Source organism: Pipistrellus kuhlii, unplaced genomic scaffold, assembly GCF_014108245.1.
Source record: "Pipistrellus kuhlii isolate mPipKuh1 unplaced genomic scaffold, mPipKuh1.p scaffold_m20_p_16, whole genome shotgun sequence".
Lineage (NCBI taxonomy): Eukaryota > Metazoa > Chordata > Mammalia > Chiroptera > Vespertilionidae > Pipistrellus > Pipistrellus kuhlii.
In genome coordinates, this window is record NW_023425471.1 from 3,033,459 (window position 1) to 3,053,127 (window position 19,669).

General features: G+C 38.5%; 1 protein-coding gene across 1 annotated transcript in view; it reads right to left on the minus strand.

The window, feature by feature from the left end:
• Positions 1 to 14,410, minus strand: part of ACE2 (angiotensin converting enzyme 2) — a 38,905-nt gene extending 24,495 nt beyond the window's left edge. Inside the window, exons 1-5 of the mRNA XM_036439529.2 lie at positions 14,138 to 14,410; positions 5,674 to 5,832; positions 2,514 to 2,604; positions 1,941 to 2,084; positions 452 to 564 (exon numbers count right to left, since the gene is read on the minus strand). Of these exons, the coding sequence (XP_036295422.1) occupies positions 452 to 564; positions 1,941 to 2,084; positions 2,514 to 2,604; positions 5,674 to 5,832; positions 14,138 to 14,326 (696 nt within the window). The 5' untranslated portion in view covers positions 14,327 to 14,410. The remainder of the gene's footprint in view (positions 1 to 451; positions 565 to 1,940; positions 2,085 to 2,513; positions 2,605 to 5,673; positions 5,833 to 14,137) is intronic.
• Between the last annotated feature and the right edge of the window lie 5,259 nt (positions 14,411 to 19,669).

Below are 19,669 nucleotides of genomic sequence, written 5' to 3' on the forward strand. Positions count from 1 at the left end.
GGGATCAAAATGAAGGAAGAGGGAGACATTAAGAAGTGTCCATAGGGTACTTAGACTCATAGACTCGCTCTTTCCTATAAAGATAAGGAAGCAATAGTACCAATTGTCCTGAGAAAGGATCTGCTAACAGAGGATGACAATGCTGCCCTAGGTAGCTCACAAAGACCATGCCTTCTCATAATCTAAAAGACTGTTCCTTTCTTATAATCTTGCTGTTGGTAATTTCTGGTTAGTGGCTGAAAAGTGGGAGAGAGGGGGAGTAGAGTAATACTGATCATCTGTAGGAATTGTCCTGTTATTCTGTAAAATACTTTCAAGCTCTAATATGACATAACTATGAGGCCTGGGAATGACTGACCAGTGTGTTAGAACAAGCCAGAATGCCTTTTGTCACCTTCCCTTCTCCTGAGCACTGCCCTACATCTGTCTCTGGGTACAATTCCTTAGTTACCTCTAAAAAGATACGGTCCACATCTTCCATCAAGTGGTTGCGGCTATAGTTATAGCCATCTCCCCACTCTGTTTCATAATCTCCTCTCCAATAATCCCCATAGTCCTTGTAATCTGTTTAGAAAAACACAAGGGAAAGAAAGAGTAAAAGCACAATGTATATATGTATTAGCCTTGCCTGGAGGCTAAAAAAAAAATCCAAAGATATGTCACATTTTTTTACTGCCCTTCTAAATATCAACTGAAAGGAATACAAACGAATAATGACACTAGCTCATGTCTGTTAAGCACTTGCTCTGTGTCAGAAATTTAACTGCATTATCTCATCTAATACACTCAAACACTCTACAAGATTGACATTATTATAATGCCCACTGTGCAGATTAACAGCCTGTTTTTAGATGATTAAATCATTTGTCCAAGGTTGCACACAACTAGTAAGGCACAGGAGCACACTCCTACTTTCCTAACCCTGGGTCTCTACTCTCTCCATAGGTCAGTTTACATCTTTAGCTTTAAAATATGTGATTGCATCTGCATTTTTAAATTCCCGCTCATATATTTAAAAATCCAACCCAACTCATCTTAGACATTGCTACAGTGTGCCTATATTTATTTGCAAATCATATGTATAAACAGTACATCTCTTTACATTTTATGTAGTATCTCATCATCAGGAAACATGAGCTTGTGTTAAGTTATTAGCTAATAAAGTTTGCAAATGTATATTATAATAATAATCTTTACTTTTTCAGGCACATTGGCAATGAATGATCAGGAAGATGAGGAGAAAAACAAATATTTGGATAGAAGAATATGGTGATGAGTTACTGTCTCCAGCTTATCTATACCTTGAGAATATGAGTTTATGTATCAGTGAAAAATATTTGGAAACCACAGATGAAAAAATTCTTTCTTGCTCAACCCAATAAAGTTATTCATAATGCCATGGGCTTCAGCTCATTACCCAGGCAGGAGCATAAGTTAAGAAAGATGAGAATTCCTCCCCATGTTAAGATTTTTATGACCACATGATTTGAGTTATTATTACAACTGCAGAATGTTATGAGTTTCCAGCCTTAATTAATCTGATTTTTTTTTTCTTTCTGTGACACCACCCTGAGGTAAACACACAAATGACTTTTGAGAATGAATTGTAGCTAGATGGGAGCTCAGGTGAGAGACTGTCTCTGTTTCTCATTCTTTCTGAGAAACAGAATTCCTATTTAATCCCCAAACAAGCTCAGGAACCTTGTGGGCCTGAGACCTTCCCAGACAACTGATTTGTTTGAAGCCCTGTAGTTGAGCTCTTTAACTATAGAATGTCAATTCACCTTTCCTTATTCCCTAGTAGTTTCTTCTTTGAGAAAGGCAACATGAATTATTCATCAGAGGATCCTGAATGTAGGGATATACCTTATGTCAAAGGGCAGCCTTGGGAATCTATGAGGGGAGAAAAAAATCATGACCTCAAAGACCAGCAAACTTACTGTTTCCTCTTGCCATCTCATTTTTCAGGACCACATACTCTTCATATAATGGCCTCAGCTGCTTGCCGACCTCAGACCTCCAGCCTTCCCAAACCCAGAGCCTTTGATGATAATCTTTGCTCTTCTCCATTATGTCTTCCAAGCCTGTTATTGCAAAGCACCCAAAGGGAAATAAACATGCATTGGCAAAATTTTTATTTGTAAACAATTACATGAACCTTCAAGAATTTAAAGTAAGGCTGGCAGACATAAGGTCATAAAGTTATAAAATGAAATATCATGATTCATTAATTTCCTCATTCTTATTATAGTTCCAAAATATTTGAGGAGAAAATAAACCATTGGCATCATTTAACTGTTAACTTAATTAAGTTACTTGAATATGATAGACTTTACAAATGTAGTTTTGTTAAATGCTAAGTTTGTCTATGTGCTGCATCACATATTTGGAATCTTCTCACCTTTGGATTATCCATGTGAAAAAGCACAATGCCATTATCTAACATCAATTTCATTTTTAAAACTTTGGGGAAAAGTGAATATAATAAGCACTGCTCAAAATTAATAGCTTACCTGAAAGTGTGAAGCACTGCTGTGGATTATTTGGGTTACAAACTTTTCCAGTACTGTAGATGGTGCTCATTGTAGTTAGAATTGTGCTCAACTGCAAATTAAAGATAATAAACACTGATAAAAATGAGAGATATGCAAAAGAAAATTCTAATGTAAAGATGTCCTGTTAGCCATATGATTTTTTTTTTTTTTTATGAATCCAAATACAGCAGTTCACAACTTCTTTGCCAAGTATCTTTCGATGCAGGGCAGGAATCTCTCAGTTAAATCTCCTCACCATCAGTTATCAACAGAGCCTTATAAACTAGTAATAAATATATGTGAAGTGATTAAAATAAACAGATGTACTAAAATCCCCAAAACATTTCTCACCTTCGCATGCACAAAGTGCAATTGTTATTACATTCCACATCCACTGAGCGCACATTTATTAAACATCTACTATGTTCTACACTCTGACAGTTCTGACATGAACAAGTCACTGGTCCTCAAGGACCCCACAGACATGGGACAAGGAGGGAGCCATGGCACTATAATTATATAACAGAGCGATATGGGCTATCGCTGTCACCAAAAAGTAATGCGGGAGTATGAGGAGGAGATTCAGTAATGGCTTCAAAGAGGAAGGCAAATTAGAGCTCTGTCTTGGAAGAGAAGCAGAAAAGAGAGATGGAGGGCAGAGCCTAAAAGGTGGAAGGAGGTTGGGAAAGATACGGCCTTTTCAGGGAGTGATGACATGTTGAAGGAAACTAGAATAGTAGTGCTGGTTGAAGGACATGGGAATGGAGAGATAAGCAGGATCCAGATTATTAGGAACCTTTTCTGTCACACTGAAAAGTTTAAACTGTACCCTGTAGTTAGAGTGTAAAGGGGAGTAGCATAATAGAGTAAAGCGGTGCTACTCAAAATATGGTCCATGAATCAGTGCAAGGCAGCAAATGGTTTGTTTCCATTATATGATAAGTACAGTAACTGAATCAATGTTTATAAACTTGTAAGACCATTTAATATTTCCATGACATCTAGGCATGCGATAGATTGGTAATAAAAGAAGAGGAGAAAGGGAGGAAGGGAAGAAGGGAGGGAGGGCTGGTTCTCTCCCACAGATGATTTAAGAAATACCAGATGAAATACCCTGTTTCCCCTTTTCCTATTTCCCGCTTCCATTATTCTTTTATTCTGCTACAAGAGTTGCTATCCTAAGACATAAAATAGATTCCATGCTTAAAACTTCAAAGGAATCAACTAGTAATTTAGAAATCAGTAATAAATATATGTGAAGTGATTAAAATAAACAGATGTACTAAAATCCCAAAAACATTTCTCACCTTCGCATGCACAAAGTGCAATTGTTATTACATTCCGCATCCACTGAGTGCACATTTATTGAACATCTACCATGTTCAACTCTCTCCCTTCTTCCTTTCCATTGAATTCATGCATCTTTGAGTCTCCCCTCTTCCCAAACACTTTAAGCTCTTACACGCATTTCATGCTTTTCAATCCTGGCTGCACATTAGAAGTATCTGGATCTTTTAAAAATAGAATGTCCGGTTCCAGCTAGGATAGACCATATCAATGGGCAAAGTTTCACACGATATCTTTGTGGGAAAGATGGGGAAGCATGGAATGGACAAGATAATGTGGATTAACACCTAGTTAGTAAGTGAATCCAAAGAATGCAAAATAATAAATCTCAACTTGTAAGAAGATACAGGCCATATGGTTTCATCTTTCTTCTTCTCATGCATTTTTTTTCTTTTTATAGATGCAGATTAGAACACAGAGTTCCAGAGGAAAAGCAACTAAGAAATAAGACTTTGATGTTAAATAGCCAAATATTTCAATAGATTAGACGAAGGGTCTTAAACTATGATCTGCAGACCAAATCCTATCTGCTTCCTGTTTTTTATAAAGTTTATAAAAAACATGCCTATTTGTTTATGCATTAGCTATGGCTGATTTCCCACTACAACAGCAGAATTAACTTATTGTGACAGAGACAATACAGCCCACAAAACCTAAAATATTTGTTATCTTTACCTTTGTATAAAAGTTTATTGACTCCTGGGCAAGAGAGATGGAATGAAATAGGGGCAAATATAGGCTTTCTCAATTTTGCACAAACTAGCCACCTAAGAATAGAATTTTAAAAGTATCCCTTTAGAACATTTGGAGACTTCATTGACAATGACATTGATATGAGTCAAAACCATGGAATTTGTCAAAAAACAAACAAAACACACAATCAAACAATAAGACCTAGATTGTCTTGGCATATATAGAGCACAAAGTGCAGAATGTTACATTGCTGCTCACCTCTATGCAGACCAGAACCAACTCAAAGTGCTATGTTTAGCCTAGAGAGAAAAAGGACTCAACTAGTTAAAAAATATATATATATTAGCAGCTTTTATTTATTTAAAGACTATTATAGGAAAGAGCAATTTGGCTTTTGATGGCAGAACAGTGTGTAGGTACATCCCCTACTACTCAATGGAGTGAATATCATTCCATCAATTAGAGGAAATCAGATGTGAAACTGATGTCTTGGAAAGAAGTGAACCCCCCATCCCTAAAGAAGTTTGAGCTGAGGTTCTTAGCCACTTGCTAAAGAGTTTGCAGAGGAGAGTCAAGAATGAAAAGAGGAAAGGATTAGACTACAATGTGAGCTACTCAAGCTTGGCACTATTGACATTTTAGACCAGATAATTATTTGTTGTTTGGGGATGTCTTGTGCATTGCAGAATGTTTAGCAGCATCCCTACCCACTGGATGCCAATATCACCTCTCCCAAGTTGTGACAACCAAAAATGTCTCCAGACATTTTTAAATGTCCCTGGGAGGCAAAAATCATCCACAATTATGAACCACAGACATAGACTAAGTATATTATTCAGGCTGCCTGGTCCTCAGAAAGATAATCTCTGTTTAGGGTGTCCATATACACCACAGCGCCCAAACAATCCCAGTTTTTCTCTGTGTCCTAACATAATTATTACATGTCTTCTTTCACTCTCAAAAAGATTCTAAGCCCAGAGCTCTTTTTAATGTCAGCATGCCACTCTTTGCAGATAAAGGAAGCAGCCATGGGTGATATGAATGTTTACTATTCCCCGATATTTCAACTCTTGAGATCAATGCTAGAATGTTCACATACTCGTTTGCTCTTTTCTGCTGTGAGCACTGATGACCCATTTTGCTGAAGGATCTGCAATTGAAGCTTGATTGTAGAATCCTGAATTTCTTGCAGTGGAAAAGCTTGGGCAAGCTTGGACTGTTCTTTATAAAAGTCAGACCACTTGCTGTCAGCTTCATTCTGAAATGACAAAAATATAAAATTAAAGGCAGAATGACACTACTTGAACAGATAGAATAGAAGATGCGGTCCCAAAAACATCTGGTGGAGCATGTAATATTTCCTAAGTGTTTTAGTTCTCTACTTTGCTGAAGGTCGAGGCTTAGGTTAAGAGTGACCAGGCCACTCTTGGTCACTCTCTCTTCCTGGCCCACTGCCTAGTTTTCCCAAGAGTCCTGTCCCTAGAACTAGAAGTAAATTCTCACAGATGATTCACATTGTAAGACCCTGGAATTTATAGTCTTAGCACTGTGACATGTGCGAGCTGATCGGGATTCAAGGGTGAATGTTCAAGGGAGAGCTTAGTAGAGCTTAGCATGGGCTTACTGTGAATACAGACTCTCATGACTATGGGAACCTTGAGAAATGAGCACTGGTTTGCAGTAAGCTCCATAGTGCCATGACTTACCAGATATTGTGATCTTAAATTATGTTCCCCAAAGAAAGTTGTCCAGAATATGGCTATTTGATAGCCGTGCTCATTTTTTACCATCAAAAGAAACTAACAAGCACGTGATGATGCCAGGACTTGAACATTAGCGGGCAAACGGACTCCTACAGACTTCTCTAGTGCAGTCTTCCCTCAATGCACAAATTTCCATTTATCAGACTACGGTGAACAGTTACTTTGTACATTGTACTTCTCTAGACCATATAAAAGTGGTAGCATATGAGGCAAGTAAGAAAGAGCTCCATTCCTGGAGTCAAACACCACCCACTAGCTGCGTGACCTCGGGCAGATTACTTAGCCTCTCTGAGCTGCAATTACCTTATCTGTAAAATTAGAGTAATAATAAAACTTACTTCAAAGGATTGTTTTAAGGATAAGAAGAATGAACAAATAAGAAAATGCTTAGTAGAGTGCCCAATGCATCCTATGCATTAAAAAAAAAAAAAAGTTCGCTAATTTTTCCCCCTCTCTTTATTGATTAAGGAAAGTTTGCTATTTTAGCACTTAATAGAAAAACATCTTTGTTCTTACATTGCTTGGAGTTTCATCTTATGGATAAGATATGCATCATGAATTTTTTCATTAATGATATATAAGAGCATATAATATATATAAACTATGAGTAAGTGAAGCAGTTTCAGTTATAGGAAAAGAGAGATTCATTCAGAGAACTAGACTTGACCAAGCCCTCATGGAGAAGGTGGAACCTAAGACAGACCTTAAAGTAGGTAGGAGTTAGATGAATTAAAGTACTTTGCAAAATAATTTATCTCATTTGATCTTCTTAACAATCACATTAGATAGAAAACCATTTTGTATCCATTTTTCATGTGTGTTTTGAGGGTCTGAGAGAAATAATAGTGGAGCTGGCAATCATCTGCCAGCACATGGATCTTGGATCCCGTGGTGGACAGACTCTAAGATAATTCCCACGACTCCTACTTCCTGGTGGTACACATTTGTGTGATCTCCTCCCCTTGAGTGTGAGCAGGACCCACTTGTAAGCGGTAGCATATACCAAAGAAGATAGGATGTACATGTTTATGTCATATAAGATTAATTTTTATCTTGCTGGAGGACTCTGTGTCCCTTGCTGACTTGGATGTAGCAAGATGCCATGTTGTGAACTATCCTGTGGAAATAACCACATGGCAAGGAATTAAGGATGGCGGCCTCTGGCTGACATCCTGCAAGAAACTAAGGATCTCAGTGCAGCAGCACACAGAGATCTGAATGCTACCACTAGCCATATTAGCTTAGGAGTGATTCATCCCCTGTCAGGCCCCAGGTAAGACCACAGCTCCAACCAGGATCTTGACGGCAACTAGAGACTCAGGAGCAGAAGGTCAGCTACACTTTTCCTGGATTTATGACTAACAGAAGCTGTGAGTTAATAAATGTGTGTTGCTTTAAGCTTCTAAGCTTGTGGTAATTTTTTAAATATATTTTATTGAAGTTTTACAGAGAGGAAGGGAGAGGGATAGAGAGTTAGAAACATCAATCAACTGCCTCCTGCACACCTCCTACTTAGGGATGTGCCCGCAACTAAGGTACAAGCCCTTGACCGAAATTGAACCTGAGACCCTTCAGTCCACAGGCCGACGCTCTGTTGTGGTAATTTTTTACACAATAAATAACTGGTAATACAGATTCCAGGCATGACTGCACTTTTCAGACCAAGAAGTTTTGCTTTTATCTTGTGAATACTAGGGAGTCATTGAGGGGTTCCAAGCAGGCATCTGACATGATGGAAGTGACAACAATGGATCAGACAAGAGGTGAAAAAGTGGCAGTAGAAATGGAAAATGATTTCTCTCTTTATTGAGCTCAAACAACCCCTCAGAAACTACTTCTCAATTAATTATCACAAACAATATTGTGAGGTAGTTATAATTATCTCCATTTCACAAATGATGAAAATGAGGCACAGAGTGGACAAATAACTTTACCTAGGTCACACAGCTAGTAACTGGAAGAACCAACTCAGATATATTTACTCCAAAGCTAATGCTCTCTAACCACTAACTTAGATTGCATTAGACACATTCTAGTCTTCTGTCTAACATGCATGAGTTAGAAGGAGAGAGCTACAGAAAGAATAATTTTGTCTACAGCACAGACTCATTGATGCAACCCAGTACTCAATTCTCAATCCCTACCCTTATTCACCCAATCCAGAATGACTTAGTGTCAAGCAAAATTTCTGGTAAAATTTTGATACTAAATGATAGGAATAATTTTATTCTCAATCAACTTTGAAGACAACTCACAATTCCCTGCACTATGCTAGTAGTGCAAATTCAACTTCTACACTTGTTAAATAACACAGGTGAAACCTGAGTCTGATCAGGTATCTATATGAGAACTCTGACCACCATCTATTTTGTAAATAAAAGTTTATTGTCACATATTCACACTCATTTATATATTGGCCTTACTGCTTTCACACTACAATGGCAGAGTAGGATAAAGGTGGGAGAGCCCACAGTCTGAAATATTTACTATCTGTGCTGTTACAGAAAAAGTGTTCTGATTTTTAACTCTGATCTATACAAATACAGGAAATACAGAGGACAAAAGAGCATGTAAAGCAACACTGAGAGGGCACACTCAGCAAGTTCAGAAAGTGGAAGTTTCTATAGGACCAACAATTCAATTTCTCCACAAATAAATTGGGGGGAAATGAGAGAGGGACTCTATAGATTAAAAAAGGCTTGAAATACATCCATCAAAACTACCGAAAGGACCTTGTTGGATTCTGATTCAAATAAACTAGCTGATAAATTTTTTTTAAAGGAGACAGTAGGGACCATTTGACTATTGACAAACTATATGATGATACTGAGGAATCATTGTTAAGTTTTTGGCATGGCAGTATTATTAAGGTTGTTGTAAAAATTCTCACTTTGAGAGTCACAAGTTGAAATACACATAAAACTATATGATGTTTTGGGTTTCCTTCAAATAATTCAATAAATGTGGATCAAGGAGAAAAATAAAACAAGATTGGCCAAAGTGTTGATTGATAATTGGTGATTGATTTCTGGAGTGGCTAAATGTTCTAAAATTAGAAATGGTAATGATCCTGCAATTCTGTAAATATACTAAAAAGCATTGCATTGTATGCTTTAAATGTGTGAATTTTATGCCACGTAAGTTAAATCACAATAAAGCTGTTGTTACAGCCTGCAATAGTAAAAGCAAATTTTTTAAAAATCACCTCATTCTCTAAGTCCTATAAGGAGATCTGAAATCCCCATGGAACTGCTCTAACCCAAAGGATTTAGCCAAATTAATGCAATGCTCTTTTACCCAGGTACCTGGTGCATACCAAGAGGCAGCAGCAGTCACTCATCATCAAACCACCCTCCCTAGGTGTAGTTGGTAGTTGCCTGGCATCCAATCAGAGTGCTTAGATCAGTGAATAATTGTGCTAAATTTGGGTGTATTTAACCCTATCATGTTGAGATGCTCGATCTTAATTTCACCAAAATTACATCACTGAACTGGGACATTATCAAGTTTTCAGGACAAAAGGAAACCAGTAAGAGCAAGGCCTCTAATACACTTCACCAATGTTAATTGTGTACAGGAGGAATTTATCCATTCAAAAATTGTTATCTACTGAATTATCTTTCACATCTACACCCTTCCATTTCAAGAGACTAAGAAGTAAGTGACTTGAGCAAGGTTATCAAGAGCCATCTCAGAAGTCCTAAGAGCATCAGATTTCCTGAATTCCATTGTATTTCCAGCACAATGAGCTTCTCCCGACCTGTACCTGTGTGTAGGTATTTGTGTGTGTCCGGGAGGGTGGGACAGAATCATTGGAGATAGATATGAAGTTGACATTCTTCTCTTGGGCATATAATAGCATGTTAAAATTCCCCTGTTCTAAGTTCACTGTGACTCCAGCCCTAATGGCAAAGAATTAAGGTTTAAGAATCAGAAATGCCAGAGAACTCTAGGGGGCCCCAGAAACAAAGGGCTGAAGAAGCCCCAGAGAGCATCCAAAGGCTAACTATGGGCGTCCTGCTCTCTCTTTGCAGTTTCTTACAACTCTTCAGGAAATATTTATTAAGGGTTGTTTCAGACCTCGGAGGCTCGAAGAGGGCATTCTTCAACACCCTCTTCAGCTGCGTAGGGCAGCTTTAGGAGTTACTGACAATCACTGGAACAATGGACCAGGATGTCTCTGCCACAATAGGATCCTTTTGCTCTGTTCCAGAAATAAAACTGTCCAGGAGACCTTCCCTTTCTGCAAAAATAAATCCTTTTGATTTTATATGGATTCTATGTCAAAAAGCAAGCCAACAATAAATTTGCAAAAAAGGGACAGTGTAAAAAAAAAAAAGTACTATTATTTTACTCAGAAAATAATTACAGTTTAATTGTGAATACTCAGTCTCAAACATGAAAACCGTATTTGCTATAACAGGGGCAATTTATTATATATTACATCGCAAGTGCTTGACAATTTATTTTTACTGAATTTCTAAACTCTTTGAAAACCTGTTTCGAACCAAGCTTTTTTTCTTATCTCTATCTGATGGAACTCGCCTAAGTAGGGAGCATTTGGGACACTACACTGATCAAGTTGTGATGCCTTCTATTATTTTGAGGTATGTTCACACAACTTGATCTAAAAATCAACATGCTAGGTCAGATTCATAGACTGACAAACCCAATATTTTGACTCTGAAATATGGCCCAAATTTCCTTTACCATAGTATCTATTGCTACAATAAAATTACATAACAATAAAACAAAAATCTTTAAAGATATAAGTGCATTTTTAAAAAATATATTTTATTGTTCTTTGGGGGTTTTTTTACAGAAAATAAGGGAAAAAAATAGAGTTAGAAACATTGATGAGAAAGAAACATTGATCATCTGCCTCCCGCACACCTCCTACTGGGGATGTGCCTGCAACCAAGGTACATGCCCTTGACCGGAATCGAACCTGGGACCTTTCAGTCCACAGGCTGAAGCTCTATCCACTGAGCCAAACTGGTCAGGGCATAGTGTATTTTTTATTTGCCTGGGATTACAGAGGTTGCCAGGCAGCTCTGCTGATATTGACTTGATTAACTTACCACTTTGGGGGTTGGGGGGTGATTCCTGCTGGCAACTACTTCATGTGTCTCTCATTCTTTAGCTGGCTAGCCCAGGCATGTTTTCATAGCAAAAGCGAAGGAACAAAAGACAAGCCCCATCGTTCTAGTCCATTCGAAGCCTCCACTTACATCATGTCTGCTAACATCCCATGGATCTCATTAAGTGACATGATGAACACATTTGCATCACTTTTGGTGGAAGGACACTGCAAAGTGACAGACCCTTGGGCATTGATATAGGAAAGAGTAAAGAGCTGGGTCCCTCAATGTACTTAACCGTACTTCCTTACCCGGAGTGTAGCTACAATTGTTACATTTGCTTAAATATCTCAAGAACCTATTTATAGCTTTCAGTGTCTCGCTTTTCTAGATTAAAGAATAGCCTGGTTTTCATATTACTCAGGAAAAAAAATCTTGCCATTCTCAATAATATGGATGGACTTAGAGGCTAGTAAGTGAAATAAGACAGAGAAAGACACACTGTATGAATTTACTTATATGTCAAATCTAAACAAAACGAAATAAAAACAGACCCATAGATACAGAGAAGCTGATGTTTGCCGAAGGGGTGGGAGGTGGCGGGGTGGGGGAGATTGAAAAAATGAACGGCCTCGTTTTACAAGTCTTACCAGTTTTACCACCTATGGTGTAAATAGCATGTCCTGCTATTGGTTATAAATTTCTCTCTTTTGAGTTTTCAAAAGGACCATGTTTCTAGCATGAAGAGATTGGGTCAATACAATTGGGAACATGCCATCCTTTCTTGTTCCCCCTCAGACTATTTTTTTTTCTTTGTGAGTCAGGCTTTGGATAGCTAATTCTGCTTTCCCTCCTCATTCTTTCTGATCTCCTTAAATCAGTCCAGTTGCTCTCTTTGGGGGAAAATTCTTCATTTCTAAAACGGCCACCAGCAGCATTTCTAAGCATCTTGCTTATCTTAGTACCTCTCATACCACCTGCCGTAGTCGGGGCATAGCAATACATATGTGATAAGAGAATAGGAGAGTCATTCCCTTCCCTGACTATCACTCCCCTCCGCAGGTAAACTCATACAGTGCACCTCAGTGCACCCTTCACCGCTGCTTGAGGAAAGAGAGATGGAGCCCCTGCTTGCTTCTTGCATTCAAATATTTTCACTCTCCTTTAAGAGGCCCAGACTTTCTGCAGTTTGGCCACACTTCATGTTTATGTTCTTTCATCTCTGGCCTTTGCTCTGATCAATAGGTGCCATTCAAAAGTAATAGCACTTAGTGGTTCAGAGATGATTTCAGGAAACATCACTACATATCACTCTATAACAGGCCTTCTCAGCCTCTGGGCATTCAACAAAAGTGTTACAAGTCTCGTCAGCAATCACAACTCCCTCTCACATTCACGACAATGGTATCTTATTATTTTTCCATGCTCACAAGCATCAAGTCCTATCCTGGTGGTTTTGTGTACTAATTCAGTCTTCACAATGACCTTACGAAAGTTAGGTTATTTTTTACAGACAAAAAACCTAAGGTGCAGAGAGGTTAATGAACTAGTTCAAGTTCACTGGCTAGAAAGTGGTGGAGCCAGGATCTGGAGTTTGACTGTCTGATTCTAGAGCTCTTAGGCATGATGCTAGTATGCCTTCATCACCACCTACAGGACATTCAGCTGAGCATGCAAACAAATACACAATACACTACAAGCACCTCCAACAACTATCAAATAAAAAATAAGAAAAGGGCAACAATGAAGAGATGAAAAAGAGGTATGACAAAAACATGAGACAAAAAAAAACAACAACAACATGATCTTCTCTGACAATACTGGACTGTCAAAATCTCCTGGATTTCTTTGAGCTTTAGAAAAAGTAGAAGAAAAAAAGTCTGTTTACAGGTTTCAAATAAAATAATAGGTGTCAGAGTTATTTTGTCCAGTGAATAACGGTTATTTAATTTAAGCATACAAACTTACTAATCATTTGAAAAAATAAACTTCTGAACTACATTTCTGAAGGAATGTATTGCCATACAAGTGCCCCCAAAATTATTTCTTAAATAATGTTGCTCAATATCCAACACTAAATGTAGAAGAATACTTTTGGGGTCCGTAAGAGAAGAAACCTTAAACCTGTATATTCGTCTAACAAAACAGCTTGCTTCCCAGAACATTCTGAGATTTGTCAGAACTGTCTAAATTGTATTTTTTCTGGAGGGCTCCTTGTGGATTCTGTGACTTTTGCAAGTCCCTCTGAGAGAGCTCTGTGACAGCGAACTAAGAAATTCCTAAATCCAGCCTCACCCCACCAATTGTTAGATAATTACTATCTAGCTCTTTCACCAAGCCTCTAGGTGCATTTTTCAGTTACCATATTATTTTAGAGAGTCTTTAGATATTCCTGTTCACATCACTAACTTATGGCATTTCCATGAAATGCTTTGAAACCCTGACAATGATGACAATTATGGTGGCAACCTTATGAGGCAAGTTCGCTGTTTTCCAGGAATCTGAACTGAGACACATGAACTACTCTGTAACAATTTTCCAAAATGAACCCCAAGTTCAATTAAGTTTAGTCATCTGGGACTTTGAAATCAGACATACTGAGGCAAATATCCAACTTCCCAGCTCAAGGCACTTCTTTGATTTTTCTTTTTCAGTTGGATGGGCAGTAATTTAGCCCATAAGAAGCAATAAATACTCATATGAAGCCATGCGCACTCACCATTTTTTGGGCATTCTTGTCGGTGATATTGGTGTTATAATCCCAAGAAGCAAGAGCACTTTCATGAGACAGGTTTTCAGCTTTAGAGTTAAACTTATCCAAAAATTCCCTGGCTTCTCCCTCAGTTGTGGAGGATTGAGCCGCAGCTACAGCAACGAGGCTGAGAAAGAGCCAGAACGAGCCTGACATCTTTCCCTGTGAGCCAAGATCCCATCCACTGAAGAACTTTCCCAAGAGCAAAACCTCATGAGTTTTTCTCTCTCATCAGCCTTTGAACTTGGGTTGGGCACTGAGCGGGGAAGACAGAAAAAAAAAGGAAGAAGAAACAGTAAACAATCTGATGGACCAATAGAAAGCTAATCCTGGAGAGGACAGATATGTCCGCATGTTTTAAAATGATTTTTAAAGGAAATCAAATAAACAAATGTTATTCATTAATCCCAGAGAATCCTAGCTTTCCTAGCTTTTATGGCCAAATCAAAACTTGTACATTTGGTTAATAAGTTCCTAAAAAGCTGTTAAAAACACACTGAAGGTGTTATAATTTTACAGTGACCAAAGAAGGCTCAAATTAAGGATCGTGTAAGCAATGTTGTTACTTATCTGTTTGTCAGACAATTCCATGAACAGTGACTTATCCCTGCTTTTTTTTATTTCAAACTTATATTCACAGAAACTATCTACTTGCGTAACATTTTCTCTTCCTACATAAATGACTTAGCCCTTGCATTTAGGAAATTCATTTCTTTCTGATACGTTTTAAATTTCACACAATTAGTTTTTAAAATAATAAGACTACCTTCCACTCCACAGGTTAACTCTCCTGATGTAGCTTGGAAAAACTTCAAAAGGTTCCGTTTCTATTGCTGAGATTATCATGGTGAGCACTGGCTCTATGGCAGCCTTCACTGTGTGCCTCCTTCCCTTCCACTTACCTGTTCAAACCTCAGGCAAGGTCACCAGGAAATGAAAATGCCTCTGCGAGGTATGAAACTCAAGGAGTGTCCATGTCAAGCTCTGGTTATCACTGGCCATAGGATCATGGCAACATAGAGTCCAAAGAAACTTCAGTGGTTCTCCTGGCAAATCTTCAGGAGCTGGATTAGTGTCCTCATTCAAAAGGTGTAGGTATTCATGCCACAGATAAGAGAGGAGTCTCTTTAAATGGCAAGGCTCATGGGTCTGGGTGACTGTGATTGTGAAACCTTCACACAGGGGAAACATTTCTTCACCTAGAAAAACAAGTCTTCCAGGTCCAGGTGAAATTACAGTCATTAAGCCTGTGAAAAAGTTTGCACCTCTTCCCCTTATCCAAAGCTGTACATATCACTGTGGCATAGGAAAAATTATTATAAGCAAATGTTTTCCATGATAATGTGTCATGTAAGCATTACAAGCAATCTAGAGGTAGATATTTTATCACCATTATACAGATTGTGAGACTGCGTTCCAGAGAAGTTAAACCAATTGTCAGTCCTCACTCCCTTGGGAAGCGATAGAACCTGAACACAAATGCAAGCAGCTTGATCCTAGAGCGCAGGCCTTTAAGTTGCAGTCAGTCAAAAAGCAGTGATGGGGTGTAGATCAAGACCAGCAGAGGGACAGTGCTGATGCTGTCTGTCTGTGAAAATCATGGATTGTGGTCCCGCCACATCAAAAAGAGGTAGATCCTTACGGCCATTGTTGTGACTCATCATACAAGAATCTTTTAAGAAGTTAAGTAGTTGATGAATTCAAGTCATTACAATAACAAACTTTAAAGAAAGTAACATGGGGAGGGAGAATCAGGAAATTTCTCCTCCCACATTTGAGAAGCTGAGACACACTCACTTCTCACAGGCAGTAGGAGAATAACCAGTCAAGAAAAGAAGCATCATAGCATAAGGCTCTGAACAAAGAGCTACAATCTTACCTTAATAAAAGCAGCAACAAAACTCTACTGAGGTCACTTCCTGAATGAAGCTCAGGTTCAGGACAAAAATGGGAGTAATCCAACTCCAATTCACTGAGGCAGAAAATAAGATGAATGTGTTCAAATTAAAATGGAGAAAGCAGGATGCAAACTCTGAAAGCTAAAAACAGTGTCAAAGAACCTGAGATAACAGTGAGGCAGGAAAATTCTGAAAGCCATGAAATTTTGAGAAGCAAGGGAAATAGGTAAACTGTCCGCAATAATTCTGTAGGAAAATCAACTCAGTGATGGCCAACTGCAAGCAGTGACTGTATTGGTGGAATGTTTTCACTCTGCAATGAGAAGGTGTCGCTGTTCTGACACCTGTCCAGAAGCATCCAGCCCATTCTGAAAATGCAAATAAATCCACTAAAGGAAATCTCACCTCATTTCCCGGGGGTGGGACCCATATAAACAACTGGCCTAAAAGAAGGATTGTCATTGAGAAAGAATGAAGCCAGAGAACATCAGGAGATTGGAGGTGCAGAAAACCTGTTCTACTTCTCACAAAGGCTGGAGGGTGAATTTTATAAAAAGGCATAAAGGGTTGAAGGAATAGCTCTTGATCTTGACATTTCTCAAAACTATAAAATATAACTTGTAGAATGTGATTTGAACTTGGAAAATATATATATATATCTGGCCCTAAAAATACTGTATAGAGGCCCAGCATGGGTGGGGTCCCGCCAGCCTGCCCCATCTAGTTGATGGGGCCAGCAGGCTGTGGGGAGGGGCCACAGGGAAGGGACGTAAGAGGTTGGCAGGCTGGCCATGCCCCCTAGTCAAGCTTGTGGTTGAACTCCCAGTTGAGATAATAATTTGCATATTAACCTTTTATTATATAGGATACCTAAGGATTCACTAGGAACAAGTCAAATGCTGCCTGCCTCATTTCCTTTTGGATAAAAGAATAGAAGAGTAAACAAACAAACAAAGTCAGTGTATCTTCTTCCATTTCAATAAGAGATTTAACAAAGTGTAAAGTTCTGCCAGATAGATCTAAATGTCCCAGAAACAACCACACACTGTAGGATTGAGCAGTCCTCTGATCAATAGTTCATGTCCAAAACAACAAGAATTTTGATTCACTAATGATTTATTGTCTACCTACTGTTTATGAGAGGGGCCACATGCTGACCTGACAAGCTCAGAGGAGGCCTGCATGGCGGTCTTGCAAACTCAGAGACCTAAAGTAACAACAAAGGATGGGCTGAAATTAAACTTGAACTAAACGCTGTGATGGTGGGCAGTTACATCCTAGGCCAGCCAACCTTTACCTTACCTTAACTGTCTTTTTGCATCTGTGATAGCATACCCTTGAAGTCTCTGGGTAACTTGTAACTTTCATTTTTCTGGACCCCAATGAGGCACAACCAAATGTGGTGGGTGCCAGGACAGAGACCACAAATTCCTTCTTTATCGTGTTAATTGTTCTTGCACCCACCTAAGTATATGTCCATCATTTTACCTTTTATCCAATCCCAGAGGTTTCCTCCACTCTGCTTCCTCCCACTCCTTTAATCCATCACCAGTGAATTTCATGTAACCCATCTATGTCCCTCCTTTGATTGCAATGTATAAATACAGATGTAACCCACCATTCTTGCTGAAACCGGTATGGCTCAGTGGATAGAGCGTCGGCCTGTGGACTGAAAGGTCCCAGGTTTGATTCCCTGTGCAAGAGGCAGCTGATCTAACTCTCTATCCCTCTCCCTTCCTTTCTGTAAAAAAATCAATAAATTTGATTTTTTTTAAAAAGATGCAAATTAATTTAGAGCATCATGCTCATTTCTGATAACCACAATTTGCAGAGACAAGGAGAGCATCCAGAGGAAAATAAGTAAATGGATCTAAAATAATGTCATCTGAAGCACAGTTCAGACGTGGAAGACTTGGGGTGGATAGTTCTTCTCCATCAGGGGCCATCATTTAGAAGACTTAAGTAGCATAACAGATTTACTCTGCCACTTATTACTTGTGTGATTTTAGGCAGGTAATATTCCCCTGTACATAATTTCCTTATTTCAAAGCTGATAACAATCTCATAGGGATAGTGTATTATATGAACCAATACTTGAGAACACAGAGCCCTAACCAGTTTGGCTCAGTGGATAGAGCATCGGCTTTCGGACTCAAGGGTCCCAGGTTCAATTCCAGTCAAGGGCACATACCCAATGGGAGGTGTGCAGGAGGAAGCTGAACAACGTTTCTCTCTCATCAATGTTTCTGACTCTCTATCCATCTCCCTTCCTCTCTGTAAAAAATCAATAAAATACATTTTTTTAAAATACTTGAGAACACAGAGAAGAATGCTGTGAGCCTAATAATAAAAGCCACTTGAAATGAGAGGAGTTGTGTCATCATTAGGGAACTTTAGGAAATGAGGGAAACAGGAGAATTGTCCATAGTATAATAGTTCTGTAGGAAACTGGGATAGTCCAAGAATAAACAGGCTACATAAACAAAACTAAAATGTACTGCTTGGATTATACCAGTTTTACATTTTTAAACCATTTAAGGTAGAAATGTTTCTAAACTATATTCCATCCTAAAGAGGAGAAAGGTACTGGTAATAAAAATTCAGAGTTTTCAAGGTCAAGGAGAAGGCAAAGCTTTAGACCAGGCCCCAAGACACTCATCGGTGAGCATTAGCATTAGCAATCCAATACCTTGAAGCTCTCCACTGGGGCCACAGAGCTTGCCTGTACATTATTTTGTATCTCTCGATATATTTATTTTTATCATGACTCACTGTCATCAACTTGAAAATTGTTTACTGAGTAAGCTGTAATGTGACAATGTCTTCTAGGCTTTACATTAAATGGCTCCAAATAGTTTTATTGCTCTTATTTCTGCTGTCTATGTAGGCTCTGAATTCACTGTCACTTCTTGAAGAATCTACTTCTAGTAGCCCTGCCCACCATAAATCCCCTCCCTGTTTCTGATATGCTACCAACTAAAACCTAAATGGAAACTAGATAACCACAGAGTTCAATCAGAGAACTCCCTCTTCATAGGCTCAGATCTGAGGGTGGGTCTCCACTCTGCTGGAGCAAAGTACATAGACTTTGAGATCCATAGTGCCCTTATTGCTCATACTTTTTACATACTTCCAATAGTCATAACTGGCGAGATTGCCAAATAGCTCTAGCAAAAACTTCTTCAAATTTCCCAAGTTGAGAAATTGTTCTATACCCGTGTTCCTTCTTCACTTCTTATTTCTTTATTTTTACAGTAGACCCTTTAGCATTTCTTGCATTGCTGGTTTGGTGGAGATAAATTCCTTCAGTCTTTTTTTGTCTGTGAAGCTCCTGATTTCCCCTTCAATTTTGATTGATACCCTTGCTGGGTACACTTCAGAGGGAAAAAATGATGCTTTGGGCAATTTCTTATCTTAAAATTGATAGAATAATGTTTCTGACAGGAATAAGAAAGCATATCAAGAATATAAAGCATATAGAGTTTAAAACTTACATGGCCATTAATTATTTGCATTTAGTAAAATTGGTTTTGACCACATATTTTTTATACAAAATGAATTTATAAGTATTTTAGAGAAAGTAAGTAAGTTGGCTTTTTAG